The sequence below is a fragment of the Palaemon carinicauda genome, chromosome 40 (genome assembly GCF_036898095.1).
Source record: "Palaemon carinicauda isolate YSFRI2023 chromosome 40, ASM3689809v2, whole genome shotgun sequence".
In the NCBI taxonomy this organism is placed as follows: domain Eukaryota; kingdom Metazoa; phylum Arthropoda; class Malacostraca; order Decapoda; family Palaemonidae; genus Palaemon; species Palaemon carinicauda.
This window is the reverse complement of record NC_090764.1, coordinates 29,970,319-29,992,723: the sequence shown is the minus strand read 5'-3', so window position 1 is coordinate 29,992,723 and position 22,405 is coordinate 29,970,319. Positions and strand designations below refer to the sequence as shown.

General features: G+C 31.9%; 1 protein-coding gene and 1 long non-coding RNA gene across 2 annotated transcripts in view; one reads left to right on the top strand and one right to left on the bottom strand.

The window, feature by feature from the left end:
* Positions 1-22,405, bottom strand: part of LOC137631608 (uncharacterized) — a 257,253-nt gene that overhangs the window by 61,629 nt on the left and 173,219 nt on the right. The window lies entirely within an intron of this gene.
* The window catches only part of LOC137631607 (calcium-activated chloride channel regulator 2-like), a 125,555-nt gene continuing 105,226 nt past the window's right edge, over positions 2,077-22,405 (top strand). Inside the window, exon 1 of the mRNA XM_068363472.1 lies at positions 2,077-2,797. Within this exon, the coding sequence (XP_068219573.1) occupies positions 2,207-2,797 (591 nt within the window). The 5' untranslated portion in view covers positions 2,077-2,206. The remainder of the gene's footprint in view (positions 2,798-22,405) is intronic.

Below are 22,405 nucleotides of genomic sequence, written 5' to 3'. Positions count from 1 at the left end.
AAACGTCAGCAAGGATAATAATCAATAACAATAAGACTATGTTGTTCTCAACAAGACTTCGCAGACGGTGAGAAAAAAAATCAATTCATATATTTCTATTTTTCCAGATTAAATACGATACTCCTACTTCAATAGATTTTAAAGTTATTTCCTTTAAAAGTGTACATGTTAGGAAAGTACATTTCTAGGGAGGCAACTAAAAGCTGGCCAGTCATGAGAGAGAGAGAGAGAGAGAGAGAGAGAGAGAGAGAGAGAGAGAGAGAGAGAGAGAGAGAGAGAGAGAGAGAGAGAGAGCTCAAAGATTTTCTTATTTTAATCTGTTAAAAATCTGTAAACGATATATATCTATTTTGACTACCCCTTACCCCACTACTTGAGAAACTACCAGTAAAATAAATGTGATAACTATATATATATATATATATATATATATATATATATATATATATATATATATATATATATATATATACACACACAAACACACACATATATACATACATACATACATACATACATATATATATATATATATATATATATATATATATATATATATATTATATATATATATATATATATATTATATATATATATATATATATATATATATATATATATATATATATATATATGCGTGTGTGTGCACATGGAACAAAGATAATCACGTGCGAAAAAAAAGATTAGTTGTTTAACAGGGTTGGGATTTATTTAAACATTTACATATTTTACACCATGACGCTTTTAACGTAACAAGGGGTGTTTTGAAAGATTAAAAGCAATCACTACCAGTTTGATATTTCCACTATTAAATCAATTATGAATTCCTGCATGGCAAAGCTTTAATGACATTTAATATTTACACCTAATAAATACGCTATATATATGTATATATATTTATGCATGCATATATATATGTATATATATGCATATATATATATGCATATATATATATATATATATATATATATATATATATATATATATATATATATATATATATATATATATATATATACATACCCGTTCTGAGCGGGTATACATTAACGTGGTGAAAGCTGTAATAATCAGAGCAACCCATACTAGGATGGTTTACTGTGAGCGATCAGACTAAAGCTCTCCCACCATCACCAATCCACAGTAGCAGCGTGATGATGAAAATAGCCAAACCGCAAACATGACTAAGTCATGTGTGAGGACTTAGTCCTCCAATGAACTAGAAATGGCTGCATTTGTTGTTGTTGAGTGTGTGTATGTGTATATAAATATACAGTATGTGTTTGTGCGTGTATGTATATATATATATATATATATATATATATATATATGTATGTATATATATATATATATATATATATATATATATATATATATATATATATATATACTGTATATATATATGTATATATATACATACATATATATATATATATATATATATATATATATATATATATATATATATATATCGTGTTTCTAGGCAATCTAACAGATTTATATGATCCTAAAATGGCCCATAAAAGCAACTAAGAAAAATAAATGACACTATACTTCGAGCAATATATATATCGGTCCTTGTCTTAAGTGGAAAATGAGAGAGGGAGTTTACAAAGGCAATATATATAAATGGGTAAAACTTACTTCTCTTCTTGACTTCGTTTTCCGTGACATTGTTTTTTTCTACACGATTCAATTATCTTACTTTTTACTTTCTTTAGCTGTACACCTTTTTTAAATCCCCGTCCCTCCTTTTAACTACTTTTGAAGGGTTCTATAAGTTTTTAAAAGCGAAAATGGAAACAAATATGAATTAAAATGATAAAAGTATTTGCTAATATGACTTGATATTAGATATACAATAACCTAAATTAATCTTAATAAGACCAATGTAAACTGTAATTAAAAAAAACATACATATAAACATTCAAATCCATCATCAGATCACTTAAAAATATTCGCTCATTTATTTTTGCTATCCATCAAATTAAACATAAACTTACATTGCACATACGTAATAACTCTTGAATAAAATAGTATTTGTAACTATATTAATTTCAATCTTCTTTTATTTCAGATGTGGAACTATTAGGCGGAGGTGAAACTACATGACAGAGAGGAATTTGACAGATTCTGGCCAGAGTTTTTTGAGTAACCTATCAGCACTTGCAGTAATTATAACAAAACCTCCTCGATCATATATGTGGTCATGAAAATGGGGAAATCATCACCTATGTGCGATTGCTGGTCCTCTCTGGAAATGACTACTGAGACTCGTCGGAGTTACGAGAGCAAATCAATGAGATCCATCCTGGGAATCATGGTTATTTTTCTTCTCGTCCAGCTGTCAAAAGCATCAGACCAGAGCACCCACCTTCCAGACACCTGGAGGGGGAACAGAAGTCACAAAATGAACAAGTGGTTAGGTAAACATGGCAGTAGCGGCGAACAGCTTGAAATGAAGATTGAATCGAGTGTTCGAACCCTGCCGAGCGTTGCGAGCAGTTGGGAATCGTCCAAGAAAAGCCCAAAGGGGCCGTACATCAATCTCAAGTGGAAGCAGGGCTCTCACTCCAGCTACAGCAGGTCGCCATCGAGAAATAATTCGTCAGAGCTCTTGGGATCCGAGGAGGACCTAACAGACAGAAAAAAGAGAACTGAAGATCAAAAGCCTACAGCATCGGGACCGAGAGGAAGTAGTCAGTTAATATTTAAAGAAGGTGCTTACGAAGGACTCGTTGTGGAAGTCAGTGACCAGATCCCACAGGACGATTGTAGAACTGTTATCGATGGATTACAGGTAAGGAGATCTAACTAATATTATTATCACTATCAACAATAATGATTATTTTGTTTTATACCTATCTTGTTTGCTATAATTATCAACTCGAAAATAAGGAAAACAACAAACAATTTTCTGATCTTAAATTACCAAGAGCTCCGTGACCAGCGGAAAAGAGAACAGAATACCACCCTCCAAACAGAACAGCACGACATAAAAAGCATATGCAGATACAGCCTGAAGTTTTACATGTGACAGTAGTGGCAGATGCACACAGCATAGGGCCGTTTTATTCAGGGCAGTTTGCATAAGAGAGCTGAGTGATTTCGTTTCCTTGCTATGATACATTAAAAGCTAGCTTGGCAATGCGGGTGAAAACTAAGAGCTTGGTATAGTCTGTTTTGTAAATAGAGCTAGAGAGTGGGTTTTAATCTCTCTCTCTCTCTCTCTCTCTCTCTCTCTCTCTCTCTCTCTCTCTCTCTCTCTCTCTCTCTCTCTCTCTCTCACTTCAATTTCTAATATGTAGGTTTAATGCATTATTTAAACAAAATAATTAGTGTTATAAATTCATAAATGAACCTCATTTAGACAAGTATTCAGGAAACGCACACTTATATAATAATAATAATAATAATAATAATAATAATAATAATAATAATAATAATAATAATAATAATAATAATAATAATAATAATAATTGGGGCCAATAATGACTTTATTACATAAAACATAAGGCAATTTTTATGTATCAGCGTTGTAAATAAAAATCTAACTAATAATGCAACGGAATAATTAATATGTGACTTCGATGTGCAAACTAACGACTAAAGAAATTTCAGAATTGGAGATATAAGTAAAACAAGCCATCACCTAAATTTTCATTACAAAGGCCAAAGTATAAATCAACGTTGCAGTAGGCATTCATTTTCGTAATTAGTTCGTAAGAATTTAACTCTGTGTTTGACCTGTTTATGGCCTTGCAATTAAACCGATGTGCATTCAAGCTCTTTATACACATCTACATCGTTCTCTTGCTATTTCCGCACGTGACGTAGTTATCTAATTACAGAATAGAGGTAATTTCCGAGCAGTGTCATAAAAAATACCATAATTACGGTTGCAATGTTTAGGTTTACGAAATAAATTATAGTTTAATTTGGAAGATTATGTTTGTAAGGCGACATATTGATTGACCTCATCCGGCAATCCAGGATTTGATCATTACAGATATAAAAGCTATTTACAGGCAAGCAATCACAGGCAGCAAAGTAAAGCAATGGAACATACAATCATCGAATCACATAAGACTTTTTAGAATAGATAACTAGGAAATCGGAAAAGAGGTAGAATGAGGGAGTCGCATATTTGTTTTTTGCAAATATTTCACCTTATCCATTGTAAAGGCCTAATAACCAAGGAATTATGATATTGACAAATGCGATAACAACAACAACAACAATAATAATAATAATAATAATAATAATAATAATAATTATAATAATAATAATAATAATAATTTCATTGCCTCTCGATCAACAACTATTTTAAGATTACAAAGTTTTTACAGTCAATAATTTTTTTTTCTTTTCAAGTCCTCACGAAAATTCAAACTCATATGACAGAACTTTGATGTGAAGTCTATTCTCGTCAGGTTTCTTCTTTTGCAATCTATCTCTTAAAGTTTAGAATAATTTTGTATTCCCTGTAATTTCTCCTAAATCATAAAACGTAAAAATCAGGCAAGTAAGTAGTGGTTCCTGATTCGTGTTATTTACGAATTCTTACTACTGTGAAACCATACGTTATCCAAAACTTATGGGGAGAGTAAGAGGTTTCAATTACTGTTTCTTGGATTACTGTAATCTCGGGATTACTATAATCAGCCTGAATTATAATAATCATATCCAAGCCACGAGCCCCAAACCACGCCAAGATGATTACATGCAATTAAAACAGGTAAATTTTGTCGGGTCAGAAATCTAATAAATTCTTTCTTTCACTTTTCTGTGTCGATATTTTTTGGTGACAATACATTCATTGCATCTGTAAATCTGTCAAAACTGCTTATTACTTTTATAATGTGGATATTGCCCACGTGTTTCAGAAATTAAGGCAAATCCATGAAGGAACACTCTCTTTCATAATGGAAGAGAGAGAGAGAGAGAGAGAGAGAGAGAGAGAGAGAGAGAGAGAGAGAGAGAGAGAGAGAGAGAGAGAGAGAGAGAGTGAGTTTAACAAATATTAGCGGAAAGGGTTAACGATGGAATTGCTAATACTTCATTTAACTAAATGGATATGTTATTTTTTTTTTTCATCAATTAGTTAGATATCTCTCTTTTTCTAAATAAAGTCAGTACATCTTTTACTATTATTACTACTAACAACATTAATAATAATGATAATAATAATAACCACATATAGACACAAATATTTACAACCCAAACACACACATACACACCCACCCACACACGCACACACATATGTTTTATATATATATATATATATATATATATATATATATATATATATGTGTGTGTGTGTGTGTGTGTATATATACATATATGAATTATATATATATATATATATATATATATATATATATATATATATATATATATGTATATATATATACATATATATATATATATATATATATATATATATATATATATATATATATATATATATAATTTCCTAAAATTAACGAGCTTTCACAACATACTAATATCGGAGACCGTCCTTCATTACGAACGATTGGGATCTAAAAAAAATGTAATAATTGTTTTCAAAGATAGTGTAAATCTTAAAAATTATTAGTGATGATACCTGTCATCAGGATTAATTGAACAATAACAATACACTCTTACGTTTTTTTTTTTTTTTCAAATTCTACGACACCTAACTCAAAACAAAAAGGTATTAACTGTATTTCTTTTTCCTAATCAATTTCAGGAACAAAATTATAGGTTAATACAAACTAAAGAATTAATTTCCTTACAAACGTAAAAAAAAATCCTTACTGCAAGCAAGAAATAGATGATGCATCACTAATTCATAAATAATCAATATCAAGATGAAAACAGTAAATAAATGAGGTTAAAAATTAAAAATTAACACAGCAATTACGCGGAATATATTCTATAAAATGGTTTTTATATTATAACCTCGTCGTGCCACAAGATAATCCGGAATAAAACTGGTATATCATTGATTTTTTTTTTTTTTTTCAGATAAAACAATCAAGATCTGGCAGTGTTTTCTTTCAAGTACATTTACTAAGCGCACTTTTAATATAAAAACATTCCTTTTACGGTATATATGTGACGTGTGTCATTTTATTTCTGCTATTTCAAAAAAATAATGGTTGAAATATTTTGGCAACAATTTAAATGAACCAACCTTATTTGCTGTGCTCACATAAAATGAAAATAAACTTTACATTGTCCCCCAAATACAATTTAATCATATGAAAATAACTGATATTATAGGTGCAGAGATACAAGGCGAACATTTGTTTTACCTTCGAATATTTATCTAACCTACCATTCCCCAAATACACTGGGATAACTGGCAAGGCTGAATGTCTTTGCAGAACATTTGCGTGTGTACATTTGTGTTTCATGACTCCGAAATTGTGTCATGCAAAGTCACTATTGTTGTTAATCACGGTAACTTCCAATAGCACAATTCTATCTTCTTAAATATAAAATCAGCTACGTCCGATCTAGGATAGCATGAGGTTTATTCACTCTGTATAACGTATCATTAAGAGGAAAAGCTGATTCCAATTGCATTTACCAGATATATGAAAAATAAATCTATATAAATATATATTAAAATATTTGTCATCATCAGGCTTAATAGCACTACAATCATTACAATGACCGTGTTTTACTATTTGTTTGAAAGAAGAAAGCAATTCATGAATGGAATTAGATTAGTTGTATTTGCTCTTTGCGTGGGGTTAATCCCGTAACTAACACAACAATTATATATGTATTTTTCCATGTGCTCCTAAGATAAACATGGTTCACTTGCAAAAGTAATTCAGTATTGACTTAAATGATGACGTGAGTGTAAGCTTATATATAAACTGCTGCTAATGGGAGTAGTGGTGTGAAAAAAAAAAAAAAAAAAAAAAAAACGTTTTAGGCTGGACAATCGATGGCTGTTTTGAATATACACACATTGCGCAACAAAGCAATTTAGTCAAGACATATATATATATATATATATATATATATATATATATTGAGCCCAACCTCATGTGGTATTTCATGCATTCTGGTAAGCAATCTTTGCAAGTCCTGTGGTGGATTTGCTAATGACAGCGTCATCAGCACTCTCTACATCCGATAATTTCCTGTTATCAGTCCAGTTCAATCCTTCTCCGCCATCCCCAACTGCTCTATGCATTAAAAAACCCATGAGGATAAACAACGTAGGTAACAATACATTCCTTTGAAGTACTCCACTGTTCACTGTAAATTCATTTGACAGGTCTCTACTAAAATTAACTTTGCACTTGTGCTCATGAAGAGATTTAATCAAATTTACATATTAAAACAGGAATTCAATAATAACGCAAGATAAATAGAAGACAGAGATGATGAGAACGGAATATGCAAAGAAAGATGGGTTAATGAGAAGGAATCATGTAGATATTTAGGAATACATAGTGTTTTTAGAATCGGAGATTAATGAAAGATTGAAAAAAGTAAATCAGACAATGGCTATGTTCAATAGAATTTGGAAATAGAATCGCCTTAAATTATATATAAAAAATCAGGCTATATATCAGTGTAGCAAGATCGGTGTTACTGTATGGGCATGAGTCGTGGTATGACAATGAAACAACATCCAAAAAAAGTTTGTAGATTTCAGAAAAAAAGACCTCAGAAGAATTTTGGGAGGTAAATGGCAGGGCAATATAAAAAATTAAACCATAAGAGATTACTCAAGTGCCATATAAGGATGAAATCGTGGTGAGGGGTAGATGGAGATGGTTTGGGTATGCTCTTTGCACTCCCCGAGAGAGACTAGTTTACCAAACTTTCAACTGGGTTCCATAAGGCACTAGAAGAGTTGCAGTACACAGGCCTATATGGCTGAGGACTATGAAACTATATGTATATGTGTGTGTGTATATATATATATATATATATATATATATATATATATATATATATATATATATATATATATTAGACATATGTATATACAGTATATATAAATACACATATATGAGTGTGACGTTTATGTACAAAGAGAGTTGTGGTGGCCAATGAGGTAACGTCACTGACTGGTGAACGCCAGACTGGCGTTCGAGTGCCGCTCAAACTTGTTAGTTTCTTTGGTCACTCCAACCTTACTATTCTTGTGAGCCAAGGATGGGATTTGGGGCAGCCTATAGGTCTATCTGCTGAGTCATCAGCAGCCATTGCCGGGCCATCCCTGGTCTTAGCTTGGGTGGAGAAGGGACTTGGGCGCTGATCATATATATAGATGATCAGTCTCTAGGGCATTGTCCTGGTCGATAGAGCAATGTCACTATCCCCTGCCCCTGCCAGTCATGAGTGACCTTTAATCCTTTCAAAATTTATTGAAATAAATGTAAAAATACGAATAGTCTAAGCAGAATTCCACAGATAAAGTTTAATGACGAGAAAAGAAAAGTGATATACAACCATATTGTAAAAAATGTATAAAATATACTCAAGATTGCAAGGGAATAGATAAACCTTTCAAAAGCTGACATAAATACGTTAAAACAGATTCGCTATTGGAACTTATCAAGGAGCATTCCTCCTTCACCACCACACAAACTGTCAACAGCTTTTTTGTCTTCATGCAATGAGAAATGACATACATAGTAAAATAAAATAAAAACCGGATTATGACGGACTCCACACGCTACCGTAACCTGGGTGCATGTAATTCCCAGTCCATCGCAAGAGTCACTCTCACCCTGTCACCTTATCCGGTATCAAGCGAAGGAAGAAACCCCATACTGTGAATTTGATGCAGAGAAATAACAATGGTTGTCTTCATCTATCTATACTCAACAAGAAAATGTAATACTAGCATTACAAATATATACAAATTGGTATTGTTCCACAAGAAATATTTGCCATAATATAAAAACTATGTACTATACATGCATAGATACACATACATACACACATATATATGTATATATATATATATATATATATATATATATATATATATATATATATATATATATATATATATATATAGTTTATGTATTTATAAATTAAAGCACACATACCACATTTAGTCGTTATACAATGTTATCAAAACCATATACTGTAACAGATAATTCATATTTGCTTAATAAAATAACTAAATGCAAAGGCACCTTTGAAAATATATTTTCATAAATGTATTCTTTGATATAAGATATTGCTTAAGCTCAATAAATCTAATCAATAAAAAATATATATTATGTGTCATAATTTCATATGAAAGTAGAATTCGGTTAACGATCGTAATTTCTTGATGCCAAATTTTTCAATCTATATGGGAAATCTATTTTAAAGTAATTGATCAACAAATGGCTAATAGTTAAAATAAAATTTTGTCCTTCCATGCAAACAGTTGATCTGTAGTATTGTCAACGTATGACATTATACATATCAAATCATTTTTTCGGTGTTAAATGTGACCCAAATATCATAATACCTAATGGTTGGAGAGTAACAAAGTCAATATCTTTCTCTTTCAGTAAGTAATGAAATGCATCTTAAATTACCACTGGATTCGATTTTGATAACATTTTAAAAAAGGGGGAGAGATGTCAGGCTGGAATTTCTCTACTGCTGTAGAAACTTTGTAAACTATACATTGACAATTTATGAAGACTAAACTTAGCACTATGGTATATGTGTATAACCAGCCAATTTTTTATACGACAGATTTTATTATCATGAACACACGTTCACTATGATTCCAATTTTTTTCAAAAGAACTCTAACCTTCAGTTGTTCATAGACTTTTAATATGAATATATCAAACATAAATAACAAGTTATCTGTAGCATGATAAGGGTATAAACGGTAGAAAACCATTTATATTTATTAACATGTCAGAACAGCTATGCAGAACAATTTATAAAGGGGAAATACCTTCTAGAGTTTATTTTCAATTATCAGAAAAAATTTGTCTCACTAAAATTATGAATTTAAATTTCCCAAAATCAACCAAGTATTAAGAAAAACTAGAATTAACTGTATCTCTGAAATATATTTCAAATCAAATGCTAAAAGTTTTATTACATAAGTGGAGTAAAAGGAAGGTTTAAACATTTATACAGCATGAATTACTTATCAAAACTTCTACATCCGACATTTCCAGATTCAAATATCACTTTCAACTGTCATTTGGAATTAACCAAAATTACCAAGAAAAAAAGTTTTTTTAATCGAGGCATAGTCTTGTTTCGAGGCATAGAAACAAGACTAAAATGAACTCCACATAAAAACACAACTTATTCTAGCATCCTAAAGCCAGAAAAAAATTAACTTTTATCCTTACTAGACCACAAAGTTAAGAGAACTTTTTTCATGTCATAACTGTTTAATGCGTAAGTATGGCCAATGAAATTGAAAGAAAAGTAATAAATTGTTGTAAACTTGCTTCGAAAGAAAAATGGTTTAAAGTAAATTTTCGTTTTACAAGAGAGATATAACTTAATTAGTATTTTAAAATTTCTCAGTCAAAAATCAATCTTCCTCGTCTTCAGCTTTCCCCATTTCTATATGGGGCCGCTGTTTCTAATCAGCCTTCTCCATCTTCCTCTGTCCTGTGCATCTAGTACATCCATCAAAAATCAATGTTTACACAATATAAAACATCAAAGCAAATTCATGACTTTGGTTTCAGAATCACTATCAAAATTTCTAAATCAAATGCAAGGATACAAAGAAAAAACATGAATGCTTCTACTGCCAAATTCCTATTCGTAAGGAATATTATCTGATTGTTTCCAAAACCCGATTCTCTACAATAAAATCCCTTTGCCTGAAAAAAAAATCTCTCTCTGTGAATACCTTCAGGTTATTTTTCACAACTGTTAAATGCACCTTTTAGAAAAAAATAAGAAATTTCATTTGTTCCTAAAGTTTAAAGGTTACTCATAATAGGCATAGGCAAGGAAGGGGTCATAGCAAATTCACACACTGAACTAGAGACAGGTTATTTATATGGTGTTATTCTATTTTCCAAATTATTCCGCAATCTCTCTCGACATGCAATGTTTTCAAATCTACCATGTAACAATAAAATACGGTGATATTTCTGAGAAAAAAAAAGAAAAAAAAAAAAGCAACTTCCTGTTATAGAACAACTTCTTCCACCACTTCTTCTAGTCTGCTTGGTAACATGAACATGTGAATAAAACGGAATAGAAGCTGACATAAATTGAAATATAAAACAAAAGCGAATTCTTTCTCCGTAAACTTCAAGATAACCTCAGTAAAAACATTTGTATAAATTTCATATGGCAACACATTTATAATCATACATTATATATATATATATATATATATATATATATATATATATATATATATATATGTGTGTGTGTGTGTGTATGTATATATATATATATATATATATATATATATATATATATATATATATATATATATATATATATATATATATGTGTGTGTGTGTGTGTGTGTGTGTATATATATATATATATATATATATATATATATATATATATATTATATTTATATATATATGTATATATATATATATATATATATATATATATATATATATATATACACATATATATAAGTGTGTGTGTTTACACTCGCATATACAACAACAAAAATGTTATATTGCAAGAGCAGATTTCTACACAAACAAAACCGGGAATGCAGTTTTGAATAAAAAATTGGTTAACAAAATACAGGCCTTTAATTTCATTATGCACCAATAAAACTGATCAATGAATGCTTAGGAAAAAAACATCTTTCATTCCTTAACATTGAAGGTCCGATATGTAAAAAACCAACAGCCATTCCCTTGGAATTTAAAAGGATAAAGGGCAACTAACATAATAAAAATCGTTGCTCCGAGATTTTTTCTGAAAGTGTATAGTGGGGAAATGAGTCAGAAAGTATTCATCGCACTTAATGAAGTACACCTGAAGAAGACTAATATCTCGGTCGTGACAGAGGCTCATTTCGTACTGAAGTCTCTGAGGAGAGGTTTAAAGTAATATGTTTCTCTTGTTTCTGTACATGAACTTATCCTTTTTCAAGTATTTACGGGTCAATTTGTTTTATTTTTTCAGTACACTGACCTCCCATCTGTTAGCTCTCTCTCTCTCTCTCTCTCTCTCTCTCTCTCTCTCTCTCTCTCTCTCTCTCTCTCTCTCTCTAATATTTACATACACAAATATATTTATATACACACACACACACACACACATATATATATATATATATATATATATATATATATATATATATATATATATATATATATATATATATATCAAGATTTCTTAGTAGGAAATCGAAAAATTTAGATACCAACAAAATAAAAAAGAAGAAAAGCTGTAATTCTAGACGAGCAAAATTGGAGTAACTTGTTATTATAATTTAGAAAAAAATGGTTCATGATCATTGGATCAGGTGCGCTGAATAAAGAAATGCAATACTATATAATTAGAACGCAAGTAAGTATATTTTCAAGAAAGGCATACCAATGTCAGTTTAATCATAACCTAACATCTGACTACAGGAGAGTAGCTGATGATAACTGAGAAATTTGAAAGAAAGGTTATCAATAAAAAATTAAGGAACTTTTGGGTGGTACCATTACTCGTGGACTTATCACGCATATGTCAGTGCGGCGACGTGAAGATACATCATCTTAGTTAATGAATCCCAGTACAATGCAGTTTTCCAGAAGAGAGGAAAACTAACATCAAGGTTATCATAGAGAAAACAAACCAAACGAAAGCGACAAATTTCTAACAGGACAAGAGGCTGATTAGAAAAGTTGGAAAAAACAAAGATTCGTCAAAGTTTACATAGGAACGTCACATAGCCTCTCCTCAGGTGTCCCCTGTTATTGATTTCCTGAGTGGCCGAATAAACCCACTAATTACTTCTGCAAATACACAAACGCATAATAACAGTCAAATAATGTTGGTATGACATTAAAACCGTAGTAAAAAACAAGATTCCTTTAATCAATAAGCCATTTTTTATTTTATTTTTTGGACATCAAACACGGTTCTAAATTTAATTCTATATTATTTGCAATCCGTCTTTTAATCTGTAATGTTTTAGTATTAAGAGCACTACGACATTAAGAAAGAGAGTGAGAGAGATTAGTAGGTTGTTAGATTATCTCATACAAATGTCAGAATCTAATTTAAATGCCAGAATACAAACTATATGTTACTTTTCCCACCTGGATCAGAAACGTATCTTGCCTATAATACATATAAGGCAGCAGCTGTACATATTAATACCTCAGCGCCCAGCTAACTTGATGAAGTTCGCTGACAGCTGACAGTGCTCACAGAACTTAACTCATTACATGCACAACTTTCTGCTAAGTATCTAAACTTCTTGTTAACAATAACAACTTCCCTAACTACAGTCAAGTTTAGTTTTCTTCGATGCTGCTTTAGGCAGTTGAAGGTCGATCTATTTCCAACTATAATCTGTATTTAATTCTTCCCTTAAACGCAGGCACTTTGCGAGTTTCCTCATTGGAATGCTTATTCCTTAAATTTCCCCCTCCTAAGTCAAAAGAGGTAATACTCAATTCTCTACCCTGTGGTACATTCAAATTCATGTACCTGAATAACCTGGTTAGGATAATGCCCCTGGATATTCCATTCCTTACCTGTTCCGGGCGACCTACATCCTCTTTGAATTAATATAACATCGTTAGTGTGGAGTAGGTGACGAAAAAGAGAATATATATATATATATATATATATATATATATATATATATATATATATATATATATATATATATATCATATGTATATACATATGTATATATATAAATATACATATATATATATATATATATATATATATATATATATATATATATATATATTTATATATCTTATTTTCCAATAATGAGAGATGAACCTGGCACGATCTCATCAAGATGAGTTTGGTGATTTATGTGACATCACGTCTAGCACCGATTCTCAAAGAATAGATTTTGGGTGGTCACTCATTTAAATTCTTTTGAACCGAGGAAGTCCCTGCAATAGGATTTACAGTAAGTACTTCTTGTTTTCACGCTTTAAATTCTCTAAAGGTGTGTCTGTGTGGGTTAGGGTTTAACTCTCTCTCTTTCTCTCTCTCTCTCTCTCTCTCTCTCTCTCTCTCTCTCATTCAGCAAAACTCAACACCAACCTGAGTAGTGTAAGGAAGTGTTAGCACCAGAGCGATAGGTATCAGCGGTAGCACTTGGGACTGGAGGACGTTGACTTTGTCGGTTGGTTTAAGAGAGGACAGGTGCTGGTAGGTAGAGAGAGGACCAGTCCTTCTTCTCCACGGAGATGTCAGTAATAGCCAGAAAAGATAACGCACGCATACGCACTCGGGGAAGACTAGGTATTTCTGATCTTAAGGAAGTAGACCACAAGACTTCCTTTCCAGAATCTCTCTCTCTCTCTCTCTCTCTCTCTCTCTCTCTCTCTCTCTCTCTCTCTCTCTCTCTACGCATGAATAATTACTCAACTATAAACATAGTAACCACATATAGTTGTAACGGATATTCTCCAATATTTAATTTGGAGTTGGCTAAAATTTCTTGTCTATATTTCTATTGGTCATTATACTCTATTTGTATTTGTCATTGGAATTTGGATATTCAGAAAACCAGTCTCTTGGAAGAAGGAATAGCTAAACTTAGAACTCAAGTGAGCAACAGTGCTATATCAATCTTTAGTATTACGGTCTCTTGTTGATGAATTTGAAAAATCTTTATTTCCTTTTTTAACAATAGGCCGCAACTTAGCATGCACACGAGCACTACCAAAGATTTAAAGAACAACCTGGATAAGAAATTAAAGAAGTAGAGGATATTATAACATGTAAGAAAAAGACATGGACATAGGAAGGACATATAATGGGAATGTCAGACAATAAATGAACATTAAAAATAACAGAATGGGTTCCTAGAGACTATTAAAGGAGCTGGGGAAGGAAGAGAAGACTATGGATTGACGAACTAGGAAAGTTTGCGGGTGTGGTCTAGCACAAATATACCATAAACAGACGCCAAGTGGATGGACATGTCTGAGGCCTTTGTTTTGCAGTATACTCCTAACGGCTGATGATGGTGATTATTTACACACACACACATATATATATATATATATATATATATATATATATATATATATATATATATATATATATATGGTGATTATTTACACACACACATACACACACACACACACACACACACATATATATATATATATATATATATATATATATATATATATATATATATTCGGCTTACAAGCATATATGTATAAAAGATTTTGTCAATCACGAAAAAGAAGAGAGGCAGTAATTTTCCCACCTCCACTGGATTCAAAAGAAAGGGAATCAAGTCAGCCATACAGCTTTATTACTGCGCTGTCAGAAGACGAGAAATCCTGACGGATAAATGATTTGCAAGAACATCACACTGTGTGGAGGCTTATATAGAAGTAATCTACGTTCACCGTTCTAGCCTGAATATAAATTTGTTAAGAAAATTGGCAGTGCTTTTAGATATAAGAATAAATAACCGTAAAAATTTTCGGAATGCTTATTTTAATGTTTATGAACATAATGGAAAGAAAATGCTCTTCATCGAGTAATAATCATGAAAAAATGCACTTCTCTAATATTGATAAGTGCATATATACATTTCATGAATAACATATTCATCATATATAATATTACTATAACCATAATAGCTTTATGCGTATGACATCTGCGAACCGAAAAGGCAGCAAAATCTCTAAAATACTTATATGGCATTTCTATTTCCATAATTTGGTACTGCAGCTATAAAAATATAACAATATATCAAAAATAATTATATCAAATGGAACAGAAATCTTGTATAATGGATTAATTCATGCTACTGTTAAAAGACTTTACGCTCAAAAGAAATTAATGTTTATGAAATGAAATATAAAAAAAAAAAGGACCAAATTTATTTAGGTATGTTTGAATCTAAATCATATGTACCATCCACCCTTTTATATTCTCCTAACCCAGCCTGGCATAGATTAAGATAACATTGCAAAGATTAGCATCGTCACTCAGTCTTTTCCTTCGCTAGACAAACATACTGCTACTCAGAAAATCTTCCAAATAGCAAGTTTGTACTTTTCCACCATTTCCTTAGTTAACCTTAAACTATAAACGCTATAATCAGCGTTTATCTCTCTCTCTCTCTCTCTCTCTCTCTCTCTCTCTCTCTCTCTCTCTCTCAACATTGTACGAAATTTGAAATTAATCCTTCCCTACGATGTCTGCCTGACACTTTCATTGCAACTTGCCTTTTACAAATAATTGCAAAAAGATATGGGATGACATCTACAGATGAGGATCTTTGCCCCATGATTAATATTTTTTAAATGCGTCTTATTTGGTAACCGTGGCTTCCAGGTATAATTAGGAAGGTTACAGTATATTATTATTCAAATTGTGCTGATAGAGTAAACCCTTGCTTTACGATTGAGCCTTTGATCTATTAGTAAAAAGGGGTTGGGTTATGTATGTCAGTAATATAATACGGAAATGATACTTATCCTATTTGGTGTGCAAGAATAAATCAAACATATCATATGGTGAGGAGGGGGATTATTACTTATTAGCCTAACCACACTTTTCCCTAAATAAATGAAACTATTATTCTACTATAAGACTTAATATGAAAAATCTTACGTTATAATCTCATGGTTTTTATTAACGCCAATTTTTCGAAGTGAATGCAGCACTACCTTCTGAAGAAAAAAAAAACTTCAATAATGTCTTCTTTACTTTTACTCAAGAAGTCAAATCAATTCACTTAGCAATAAACGTATACATGACAGTCATGCTGACTACGATATGACGTTTATGAAGTGTGCGCCTTACGCATAAGTACTTCGTATGACTTGTAATAATAAACCTGATATTTCCCAAGGAAATCACTTAAGACTCGTGGCAGCTTCTAAGGTGCGAAAAAGCCACACGAACACAGCTGCCTGCAGTCCAAAAAAGCCGAAGTGAACTTGTAGATATGAATTTCTCCTCTTGGAGAACATATTGTAGAGAAGAGTAAAGGTTATAACATTTGCAATCCTATTCTTGGCATAAGTAAAATATATTTATTGAAGAGCTCTCCCATTCTGAGACAGCCGATCGGAGTGAGACCGATTATTACCTGTAGAAATTCGTCAAATAATATTTGATGGCAAATTGTCTTTTATCATCATGTCATCCACTTTTAATCCGTGAAATAAAAACCTTAAAATTAATGAAAATCAAACTGAACAATGCCTGAGAGCTAACAATTTTACCCAAACATTTGCTTAAGGTTTAGCGTAAAAGAAAGTTTTTTTTTAAGAAAACCTATACTGACAATGACGTTCCTCTCTTATTTCCTTCTCAATTTCTCAATCCTCTTATCACATACATGTGTATCTGAAGTTATTTAGATGAGAGAAAACAAGGTTTTTTTCGTTTTGGGCGGAATGATATTATACTTGAACATGTAGGTTTGCAATTAATTTGAAAGGAAATGTCCCTCAACAATTATACTAATTTCAAATGAAAAAAGATTCACCAATCCTATCTTGAATCAAGAAGCATGAATGAAATTACACTTCAAACAATAATTTGATCTCTCTCTCTCTCTCTCTCTCTCTCTCTCTCTCTCTCTCTCTCTCTCTCTCTCTCTCTCTCTCTCTCTCTCTCTCCAAGAAAACGAGATTATCGATAATACCTTCTTTCTTGACAACTTTTAGCGATATTTTTCCACATTGTTTCTAAAGTTTGCTGATTGAGTCAGGGGATAAAAATAGAGAGAGAGAGAGAGAGAGAGAGAGAGAGAGAGAGAGAGAGAGAGAGAGAGAGAGAGAGAGAGAGAGAGAGAGAGAGAATTCTAATTAAATGGAAAAGGTTACTGAAAATTAAAGTGACATAACATCGCAGTTGTATGTCTTAATGATTTTCCAGCATGACATGGATAATATAAAGTACAATAATTATAAAGCAAATAAACAAAAAAAAAATTTGAACAAGCAACAATAGTTGACGAACAATACATATCTTGTCAAAAAAGCATCACAATGCAATTTAATAACACTTTATTTCCACTGAGACTCCTAAGTTGCATTACTCTTTCAGTAATGCATTTTATGAGTGATGCGTTTGCGAGAAACATTTTATAAAGCTTTTCATGGAGAGTTCACAAGCTGAAGCAGATCTCTCTCTCTCTCTCTCTCTCTCTCTCTCTCTCTCTCTCTCTCTCTCTCTCCATTGAACGAGTTGACATCTTTGTCTTATGGGTAGTAGGTTGGCCAGGGCACAAGCCACCGTTGAGATATTACTACTAGAGAGTTATTGGGGCCTTTGGCTGGCCAGACAGTAACACATTGGATTCTTCTCTCTGGTTACGGTTCATTTTCCCTTTTCCTACACACACACACCGAATAGTATGGTCTATTCTTTACACATTATCCTCTGTCCTCATACACCTGGCAACACTGAGATTACCAAACAATTCTTCTTTCTCGGGGTTAATTACTGGACTGTAATTGTTCAGTGGCTACTTTCCTCTTGGTGAGGGTAGAAGAGACTTTAAGCTATGACAAGCAGATCTTCTAGGAGAAAGACACTCCAAAATCAAACCATTATTTTCTAGTCTTGGGTAGTGCCATAACCTCTGTACCATGGTGGTCCACTGTCTTGGGTTAGAGTTCTCTAGTTTGAGTGTACACTCAGGCACACTATTCTATCTTATTTCTCTTCCTTTTATTTTATTAAAGTTTTTTATAGTTTATATATGAAATATCTATTTGTGCTGTTACTGTTCTTAAAATATTTAATTGTTAATTACTTCTCTTATTTCCTCGTTTCCTTTCCTCACTGTGCTATTTTCCTTGTTGGAGCCCTGGGCTTATAGCATCCTGCTTTTCCAACTAGGGTTGTAGATTATAAGTAATAAAAATAATAATAATAATAATAATAATAATAATAATAATAATAATAATAATAATAATAATAATAGGCTGCGAGTATTCACAACCTAACATAATAAACCTAACAAAACGTTATTATTTAAGGGGTTGGCCTTCAAGAAAAAAAATAAATAAATATATAAACAAATAAATAAAAGCAATTAAATAGATAGCTCTGTATATAAATAAAGCATCAAATTATAGAATATGATACTTGAAAGATTACTCTATAACAGTAATGATGTAAGCATATAAGAACAATACTTGAATATACATAAATCCATACAAAATAAATAAAAAACTAAAAAAATGAAAAAAACATAAATGGAATAAAACAAGAGAACAAAGAAAAATGCTAATTACGTCTAAGACCAACATCTATGATTGGGAAAAATGAAGACCGTAAAGATTCCAGCTCACGCTCACGAGGCAAGGACTGAACTCGAGTTGGAAAAACATTCAAGTAGCAATTAAGAGAGAAAAGAAAGGCGAAGGAAAACAGCCAAATTACTCTCACTAATCTAAGAAGATGGCAAAGGACACAAACACGAAAGGAGGACAAATAAAATGAATAAAATTGTGGGGAAATTGAGGCAAGGAAAACCTCAAGCCTCAGTAATAACGACCACCACTCCAATCTGGCAACGTTTATTGATCAAAGTGCTCTCTCTCTCTCTCTCTCTCTCTCTCTCTCTCTCTCTCTCTCTCTCTCTCTCTCTCTCTCTCTCTCTCTCTCTCCAAAGAAGGAGAGACACTTCATATATTTGTTTTACAATTAATTCTATGCTGTTTACCTTGCTTCTAGTTATTGTTCTAATTAAATAAGAATACTTAAGAAAAAAAAATACATGAAATTAGACTTAACAAATGTTTCTGTCCTTTACAGAAATTTAAAAAATAGGAAGACGATTTCTGAACTCAAATGTTCACGTCCATAGAATGAAGCACCAAATAACCCACTAACAGAGGGTGCTTCGACAAAAATAACCTCAGGCGCTCCTTAATTATAGGATTTTAAATATGCCATATCGAGGACAACAATGAAGCTAGTTCTTGTTCGTGTTATCAACTGGGAGAGTAACCATTTGGTCTTTAATAAACTTTTGTGGCAATGGCATCATTCTTCAATCTGCAACCTTAACCCTATCTTGGTGGCCACTATAAAAAGAATAAAAAAATCTTCACTCACTGAATGGTATCCTTACAAACTATTTATTTCAGCCGTCTCTTAAAATAATTTTTGCTTGCCTTTCCTTTCATCCTATCATATGACTCCCGAACGTCTGAAGGAATCATCTATTTCCTTCTTCCATTTTCCATACTGACATTCAATTCACTTTCAACTTGGCATCAAATTACCCTAATTAACTCACTCTTATAATGAACCCCTCTAACTTTAGTCAGATATAGTGAAGAGATATTGCAATGACTGGTGTAAGATTTTGAAAATGAATACCAGCAAAGCAAGGCTATGCAAATGTACCAATGAATGTTAGTATGGATAGTGGAAGAATAGAAGTGGTAATGTTTGTGGTGGAATGTGGAAATAAACGTAATGAACATTGCCCGAACGAAAGAATTTACGAGCCATAGTGTGGTGAAACACAGAAGACCCTAAGCAAAAGGTTTGTAAAACGAGTAGGGACTACCTATATCAGCTAAACTTGGAATGCATGGAGGATTACTGCACCGACTTTCCATTGTTGAAATGAAACTTTGATGTTGAAAGGGAATGAAAGGAAAACGTTGTTGAGAGAAACTGTATACGTGGGAGGAAGGATGAGAGGAGACCGAGTGTTTGATGGGCCTGCTTATTGAGGTCTGGAATGGGTTGGCATGAAACTCGAGAAGAGAGATTTTGGGCAAGGTAGAAGAGGCCAGTCTAGTGTTTATCCTGTGGTCAAGACTTGTACAAGTAAAGTACATGTTTTTTTTATTCATTTGTATCAAGAACCTATTATATGCAAGAATTTCCACGAAATCCTCGTGGCAAGAGAGGTACTCACCTTCCCGTAACATGACGTTTTTGGATAAGGTTGCAAACCTCCATATATGTTAAAAGCACTTGTGTATCACTAGCATCTATGCTCTCTTTATTTATAGCCCATTCAAGTACTTACTGAACACAGGAACAGCACTATAGTGGCGAACGTGTTACTGTGTTAGTAGCGAAACAGACACACACTTACATATTACATACATGAATACATACATACATACATATATATATATATATATATATATATATATATATATATATATATATATATATATACATGTATATATATATTGTGTATATATATATATATATATATATATATATATATATATATATATATATTTATATTATATACAAATATATGTGTGCGTTTGCGCACTCACTTTGTTCCCCCTGCTTATTTGTAAGCAGCATCCGTTCTTAAATATTCATCAGTACTTATCAAATTAGGACAAAGTTCAGCCGATCACCCGATTTATTATAAATCTTTCACTGCTCCAAGGACACGATTTTCTTTACTAATTTAATTTTCCTCCTTCCATACAAAAAAAAAATATATATATATATAAAAATAACTAAGAGGGAGGGAGGGAGGGTCAGTCGAAACTGGTTTTATTTACGAGGAAATATCGCGCATGACAAAATCTCTTGATATTGATTGGAAAAACTTTTCATGGGTCAAAAACTTTCAAATCAACAAAAAGCTTTGAAAAGCACCATGTAAAAGATCTCTCGTTCAAATTCAAGTGTAAGGTGTGTGAGACATCATTATTTCATAATAGGCATGTTATATAATTCTAAATCATATCAATTTCAGAAAATACTAGAACGCAGCTAATAATACTTTTGTTCCATCAAGTTCACTGCAATTGATTAAATGGAATTTGCTGTAAGTGTAAGTGCCCTTGAATTCTTAGCACATATACAAAAATTATACACATACACGCAAACAATATATATATATATATATATATATATATATATATATATATATATATATATATATATATATATATACTGTATATATGTACATACATATGTTAATGCGTGTTTGTGTGTATGTGGTACGGAGTTGTGCAATTAGAATGAGTTGTGAATGGAATGGATGATACTGTGATGATTGGGGAATTTTAAGAAAAACTAGACCTGGTGGGAGGGTTGGCAGGAGAATATTGGGAGTAAATACGAGAGAAGGTAAAGTAATGGAAATGAGGAAGCTGGAGTAACATACGTCAGAAGGCGGTGGAAAAATTACATTGAAATAGATTGTAACATTTTAGACAGATGACGGAAACTGAGATCGGTGAGATAATTCAGCGCCGTCTTCAGAATATACAAAATTATTAAAATCACTAATTAAAAAACAGGTTCGC